The 8079-nt window shown below is 41.7% G+C and overlaps 1 protein-coding gene across 1 annotated transcript; it reads right to left on the reverse strand.

Moving 5' to 3' along the window:
* FAM200C (family with sequence similarity 200 member C) lies at positions 1 to 7073 on the reverse strand. Its single transcript, XM_059174210.1, has 2 exons — positions 6633 to 7073; positions 1 to 2713 (listed from the first exon to the last, which is right to left on the reverse strand). The coding sequence occupies exon 2, from the start codon at positions 2662 to 2664 to the stop codon at positions 880 to 882; it is 1785 nt and encodes a 594-aa protein (XP_059030193.1). The 5' UTR covers positions 2665 to 2713; positions 6633 to 7073; the 3' UTR covers positions 1 to 879.
* Positions 7074 to 8079: the final 1006 nt, after the last annotated feature.

Here is an 8079-nt window from a genome sequence, read left to right on the forward strand (position 1 = left end):
TTTACCACAGTGACTTCATGTCAATTTATTTAGTATTTATATTCTGGTCCATTCAAAAGCTTTGAACTAAGTTAGGAAAATTCACATAGCTTAAGATGTAAAATAAATGAGAAAATTGGGGTAAAGGGAAAATAAGATGAGAACAGAAGCCCAAAGAATCCAACAGAACTATCTGGAAGCTGGTTGAGAATGAAGGCCCAGACCTGCTAAATCAGAATCTCTATGGCAAGGCTCTTTTTAGCAGCCCCAATGACTTAGAGTCCGGCTGTAATTTAAAAAAAGACAAAGAGTGACTAATAGACTATTAGGACATTTATTAATGTCGTGGTATTTAGAGCATGGGAGTGAGAGGACTGGATATTATAAGACTACCTCCAAAGAACACATTTAAAAGTATATCTTATATAAACTAGAATCATCCCTTCTCCCACTATAACATTTCACAATCCTCTTCTGATCCCATTAACCTCCCCATAACAACACTCACAGAGATGTGGGGACTCAGTCTGTCATTTTGTCCTTCAACTTTTACTTTTAACATGAAGATCCATTTTCTAGGAGATCTTCTCTTTTCGATGGACTCCATTCCTAGCCTACTGTACCACTTAGCTGGATACTCTAGGGCTTATGTGTCTTTTTATGTATCATATCAGCAGGTTCAACAGACACTTTGAAGAATTCTAAGTATCCACCAGGCGATACATCATCTTCTCTGCTGCCTGTGTTCTTAATACCAAAACTGTGAGAATTAGAAGTTACAGATGCTAAACTTTTTCTCGGGCTTTGGTAGACCGTAAATATAAAAGAGACACAATTATAACTTAATTTTACAATGGAATTAAAAATATATTAAGAATTATACATTAAAAATGTATCCGCTCACAGTGACTTCTGCTGTAGCTGTAGCTTCTGCTCAATGATGTCTGAGAAACGAGGAACTTTTTTTGAAATAGCCACACGGATGTCATCATTCAAGTTAAAGCAGCTTCTGGACTTTGTCTTAAAATGTAAAAGTGATGAAAATCCCAATTCACAAAGGTATGTAGTTGCAAATGGTATAAGGATTTCTAGAGCTGTCTTTGCTAGGTTTGGAAACACTGTGAATTGAGCACACCAGAAATCCTCGAGCTTCATCGTCTCAAATTCCATTAGGATTTGGCCACTAGCTCGTAATTCAGCAAGATCAGTTTTCATCAAATAACCATCATCGACAAAATCCAGATTAAAAAGAAACGGATCCAGTATCCACTTACTTGACTCAGCAAGATCGCCGACAGAAAAGTACCCGTGGAAGAAGTTGCTCAGCTGTTGCAGGTGCAGTGGTATTTCAGCTGCGATGCTTGCTGCCTCGTTGTCGGAAACAATGATTTCTTCAAGAAAAGGAAAGTTGGTGAAATTTCTTTTCTCAAGTCGCTTTAGCCAAAATGGAAACTTCCTAACAAAAGCAGATAACTTTTCTCTGGCTGATACTGTGTTCATCCCAGTCCTTTGCATAGATGCACTAAGTTCATTCAGGTGTTTGAATAAATCTGCAAGGTATGCTAAGTGAACTTTAAACTCTTTATTTTCGAAGCCATCGACTAAATTACTGCTTTGGTGGTGGAGAAACTGATTTATTTCTTCATACATCTCAAAAATGTGGGTGAGTATCTGACCTCGGGAAAGCCATCTCATTTCAGTGTGGAAAAGGAGGACACTATACTCGATTCCAATTTCTTCAAAAAAAGCTTGAAAGAGGCGATGATTTGGAGCTCGTCCTTTGATGAAATTTATCACCCTCACCACAGTAAACAGAGCCTCTCTCAGTTTTGTAGGCAAGGTCTTTGTGACAAGTTCATGAGGATTCAACAAACAATGCGTGATCACGATATGAGGTGCCTCCTTTTTCACACAAGCAGCAAATTCTGAATTCGCTCCTAGCATAGAGGAGGCACCATCAGTACAAACAGAGCCACATACATCAAATGCTATCTTATGCTTCAGAAAGAAGTCTCTGAAGAGATTGAACACATCTTTTCCTTTCATTGTTAACTGCAGTGGTTCACAGAACAGAAATTCTTCTATGATCTCTCTTTCTTTTATGTATCGTACAAACGCCATTAGCTGACTGCAGTCACCCATGTCCGTGGTCTCGGCAAGCTGAATACCCACTTTCAGAGGACTGGCTTGGATGTCTTCTAGAACTTGCTGTAAGATATCCTGGCTCATTTCATCAATTCTAGAATGGATCACATCATCTGATAAGGGTACCTGCTGAAGCTTCTTTTGTGCATCGGGTCCCAAAACTATTTGTGCTATTTCCAACGCACAAGGTTTCACTAGTTTTTCAGCTATTGTATGAGGATTTTTCTCCTTGGCACATAAATATGCAAACTGATAAGATGCTTGTAATAGGGCATCCTCGTGAGATGCAACTCCAAATGCTTTCAAGGTTTCACTCCGATCCGATGGTGCTGGCATATGTTTCAGGCTATTGAGATCATGCCCACCTACACCACCATGCTGTCTGTTAAAGTGGTCAGACAATTTGGATGGTCTGAGGTCAGCGTTTGAAAATATCGAGTTACACAACACACACTGTGGGCGCTGAGTTCCATCAACCTCCGTTGTACAGGTGAACCAGTAACGAACATAGTCATCATCCCATTTGCGTTTCTTCGACATGGCACCCCCAAATTCTCAGGCAGTATTCCAGAGATGCTGCAGAATTTTGCTTTGGGAGCAAAATATAACCCACACATTAAAAACCACGGGCTAGCCAAACAAAAACAAAGCCACATCACATGCCATCTGTACATGTCAAGACACGTCCTGTAACACGTCAGTTGAAAGTAAACCATGAGAGCATGACGGTCCAACTTAGAACTATCAGCTCACAGCTAATGCCCCAGAATAAATGACTTACCAGTAAGCTACATTTGGGAGATTTGCATTTATGTAGGTGGTGAATACCTATAAAATCTCTATTGGTGAACTGAAGTTATGGCTTAATTTGTTTTCAGTGATGTACGTTCCAAGCAAATCTGGTACACTTTGTATTCCCTAAAAGGGCATCTCAACTATACTACCCCCTCCTTCCATTCTCCGCCAGTAGGCAGTTATGAACGAGTGAATAGAGAAGGGAGTAATTCACTAAATACTTTTACGAAGGAGATATTTTGACATAGTGGCCAGTTCATTTTCATAGTTAAGGATTAAACGGGTCTGTAATACTATCTGATTCTTGACTGGCTCTGATTCCAACGTAAGCAGAGAATTTCAAGCGGGTTGGATTAAGTAGCCTTTGACACAGAAGTAGGATACAAATTCAGCTCAGAGCTTCCTTGCCGCTAAAGTGTAACACACTACCAAACCATGATTCATATTGTCCATACAGAGAAGCAAAACAAGTTGTTCAGGAGAAACACAACTATTTTTGTTACTGAGACTTCAGAAAAATATCTCTCATAGGACATCCTTAGTTACAATAGGAATTTCATGATGCTTTTTCATATAGCTACCCCTCAATAAAAGTGGTCAAGAAAGAAGCCACAACAATGGAATGAAAATAAGCAGTATTCCCAAGATTAAATTTGTTTTAATCTGAGAACAGGAATTAGAAGGTAATGGTTCCTACTTTAGCAAATGGAGGAATCAGTGAAATCTTTTGATAAAATGTAGATTCATGGTACCCGCTCCCAGAGATTCTGATCCCCTAGCTCTACAGTAGGGGTACAGAATCTGTATTCTACATAAACATTTTAGATAATTCTTATGAATGATAACTAGAACAGTAACCTTTTTTTTTTTTAAAGATTTTATTTATTTATTTGACAGAGAGAAATCACAAGTAGATGGAGAGGCAGGCAGAGAGAGAGAGAGGGAAGCAGGCTCCCTGCTGAGCAGAGAGCCCGATGCGGGACTCCATCCCAGGACCCTGAGATCATGACCTGAGCCGAAGGCAGCGGCTTAACCCACTGAGCCACCCAGGCGCCCCAGAACAGTGATCTTTAATAAGAGATGTTCATCATAATCACTGGGAACCTCTTTGAAATTATACATCTCCCTCCCTTAGAACTAATAAATCTTCTTTTCTAGAAGGACAAAAGACTCTAAATCTTGGGGCAACTGAATGGCTTAGTTGGTACAGCATGGGACTCTTGATTTTGGGGTTGTGAGTTCGAGCCCCACATTGGGTAGAGATTACTTTAAAAAAAAAAAGGCTCTAAATCTTGTCCAGGTGGTTCTTTTTTTTTTTTTTTTTTTTTTTTAAGATTTTATTTGACACAGAGAGATCACAAGTAGGCAGAGAGGCAGAGAGAGAAGGGGAAGCAGGCTCCCCGCTGAGCAGAGAGCCCAATGCAGGGCTCGATCTCAGGACACTGAGATCATGACCTGAGCCGAAGGCAGCGGCTTAATCCACTGAGCCACCCGGCGCCCCTGTCCAGGTGGTTCTAATACATAGTCTAGTTCAGTCAGATTTAGAATAATGAAAACATATCCTTCAGGCCAAACCCTAGCTTGCTGATATGCTAGGTTGCTAAGTAAATGCTTTAATGGGCTTCTAAGTTTCCGAGTTGGTAACAACCTCCTAAGAAAGTTAAGGGACAGAAAGAAAGCCATGCCTTTTACTTTTCTTCCTCCTTAGCAATGAGCAAAGGTATAGCCCACAGGTAGGCTCAAATATACCTTTGAAAACAATTCTGTCTCCCAATAAACAAGTGATCCCCTGTTTCCAAAGTTCTATACTACAGAATGTGGCAGAAATAATTTAACAGGGACACATTTAAGTCCAAATGCCGACCTTGGCCATAAACAACCCTCACAATAAGTAAGGCAAGAACAGTAACTTAAAACACTAACTTTCTAGTGGCTCTGCCACAATTAACTAGCTATAAAATGAACTTCTATGTAAGTTAGTAAGTTGACATACCATATGGGTGTCTGGTATGAGTCAGTTAAAAACTGGAAGGTATCTGCCCATCAAGAAAGATGATATGAAGTTTAAATGTTGATCTTAAACTTTCTTTTGTCAAGTGATGATGATAGGGCCAACTGTTTAGAACCTCCTGATAGTGTAATTATGACACTGTCATAAAAAATGCTTATCTTTCTATATTCTCTTATGTGTATTCACCACGTATGTTTTGGGGAGCAGAAGTGAATGAAAAAGCTTTCCTTTAGTCTCATTAGAAATTATTACAGGACCAGTTAAGAGTCCATTCCAATTCACCCTGACTATGCTACTCAAGTATGTATGTATGATTGAAAATTTACCTGTTTTGAACAAAAGGATTTTTAGAAAAATTCATTTGCAGTAGTCCTCCTCATCCCCCTCAAAAAGGGAGAATAGGTGGCAAGAATTTTCATGATTCTCAAAGAGGAATTTATTGCCCAAGAGGCTTTCTTGTGTTTTAGAACCTCTCGATTTTCACTTGCTCCTTAGTAATCACAATATCCTAAAATATGTAAACATTAAAAAAGCATCATTGTATTAAAAAATTGTTGTTAACTGGGGCACCAGGACAGCTCAGCCGGTTAAGCATCCGACTTTTGATCTCAGCTCAGGTCTTGATCTCAGGGTTGTGAGCCTGAACCCCACTTTGGGCTCCATGCTGGATGTGGAGACTGCTTAAAAAATGGGGAGGAAAAAAAGAAAAAAAAGAGACATTATTGTTAAACAGATGTGATAATGGTATGTTTGTGTGAAAAAAGTACTAATTTATCAGAGATACAGACTTAGTTGTTTACAAGTGAAATGACGTTTGTGATTTCCTTTGAAATACTGTATACACACAAACAAAGTGGAGTGGAGATAGGAGAGGTAAGATGGGCCTTGAGGGGCACCTGAGTGGCTCAATGGGTTAAAGCCTCTGCCTTCGGCTCAGGTCATGATCCCAGGGTTCTGGGATGGAGCTCCGCATTGGGCATTCTGCTCAGCAGGAAGCCTGCTTCCTCCTCTCTCTCTGCCTGCCTCTCTGCCTACTCGTGATCTCTGTCTGTCAAATAAATGAACATAATCTTAAAAAAAAAAAAAAAAAAAAGATGGGCCTTGAGTTGTTAACAAAGCTGAATGATGGTTGTTACATTACACCACTCAGTATTTTTATGTTATGGGGAAAACGTTCCATAGTAAACAGTAAAATGAACAAATGCATTATCTTATAAAATAGACATAATTTGTTTGATTCCTTTGAGAGTTAAGATGCGGAGTTAAAGACGTGATTATCACTAAGTAAAATGTTTTTGCAAGTTTATGAGGCATAAGGGTAGATAAGGATCACAAAAAGTATCACAACTGATGAAAAGCCAGTTAAAAGTGAGCATTCACATAACTGAAATTTCTGGGAAATGCTAACATATATATTTCGCAGTGACAACACCCAAGTGCAGTTGTAAACCTAAAACTCCAAATCAAACCCAATTCAACTTCTATCTCGCCACTACCTCTTCCAGTCCAAGGGAGGTGCGGGTGTCTGGGGGACGGAATTTCATCAACACACTCTGCAGTTCAAGGCAACGGGCAGAAGAAAACCGAACAGTAGCTGAGCAAACGCTCCAGAGGCAAACGCCTGGGATCCTGGCTTTGTCACCTGGAGGCTGGGTCCCTTCCAAGCCTCGATTTCTCAAGTGGGAAGGACAATAGTACCTACCTTGGAGGGTTGTTGGGAGCTTTAATTATGAAGCATGCATGTAAGGAACACGCAGCTCGTAAATGGTAGGACCTGTTGGTGTATTAAGGACGGCGCGTTTGGGAAGCGGCTCGGGGGAGCTACGCGCGCCAGCGGCCAGGACTCCGCTCGGACTCCACCCGCCCGTCTCCGAGCCTGGGCGCAGGCCCAAAGGATGCTCGGGCTTCTTTCACGCGCCCGTCTCCAGCTCCAGGTCGCTCTCCGATCGGGCTGGGGTCCAGCCACTAGGCGCCGGAACCAGTCAGGGCGGCGGCTCTTCAGGTCCGGTCCCCGAGCAGGAACCCACCGGGCGCAGGGAAACAGAAGAGTCCGCAGCGACCTCCACCCCAGCCGCGCCGCGGTTCCATCCGGGTTCTCCGTGTGGCTTCCCGCCCGCAGACGGGGCGAGGATTCTCCCCGCACGCAGGCGCATTAGCCACCGGCTGAGGACTCAGCAAGCTTGAGTAAAGAGCATGCGCGTTGTTCCTCTCCAATTTTTTTTTTTTTTTTTTTTTTTTGAATTGTGTACGTAGCAAGGAGGTTTTTTTTGTGTGTGTGTGTGTCTGCCAGAAAGAATGAGTCGTAGAATCGAAGGAATGGAAAGTATGGCAAAGTCTACGTAGCTCTTCAGAGCACTGAAATAAATTTTTAACACTCCAGTAATTAGCATTTTCTGTGTGTGATTAAGGAGTGAAGAGAAGGAAGCTCATTGAACTCCCAAATTAAACACTGAAGCAAATGCGACAGGCTGTAAACTCCATGAAGATACTCAGAGTGGATAAGAGCGTCTAGAGCTTGTGTCTTCTTGTCCATGCAAGTCACCTCTTTCCATAAATTAGAATGTGAGGATGAATTTCCTCAGAATTATCACTTTAGAGAAAAGAGCTTCAATTTAAAAATTCTTTTTTAAAAGATTTTATTTATTAATTTGACAGAGAGAAATCACAAGTAGACGGAGAGGCAGCCAGAGAGAGAGAGAGAGAGATAGGGAAGCAGGCTCCCTGCTGAGCAGAGAGCCTGATGTGGGACTTGATCCCAGGACCCTGAGATCATGACCTGAGCCGAAGGCAGGGGCTTAACCCAACTGAGCCACCCAGGTGCCCCTTAAAATTCGTTTTAACATGATCTTAAAATTATAAATCCGTATTAGATTTTATTTTATTTTTAAAAGATTTTTTATTTTTTTGACAGATCACAAGTAGGCAGAAAGGGTGGGGTGGGGGGGAAGAAGCAAGCTCCCTGCTGAGCAGAGAGCCCCATGTGGGACTCTATCCAGGACTCTGGGACCATGACCTGAGCCGAAGGCAGCAGCTTAACCCACTGAGCCACCCAGGCACCCTTAGAGAGATTTTATAGGAAAAATCCCAAAGCAGAAACTAGAAAACGTTGCTGAAAGAAATTGGGGTGATGGTGGGGGTGGGAGGGTGGT

Source organism: Mustela lutreola, chromosome 5, assembly GCF_030435805.1.
Source record: "Mustela lutreola isolate mMusLut2 chromosome 5, mMusLut2.pri, whole genome shotgun sequence".
In the NCBI taxonomy this organism is placed as follows: Eukaryota; Metazoa; Chordata; class Mammalia; order Carnivora; family Mustelidae; genus Mustela; species Mustela lutreola.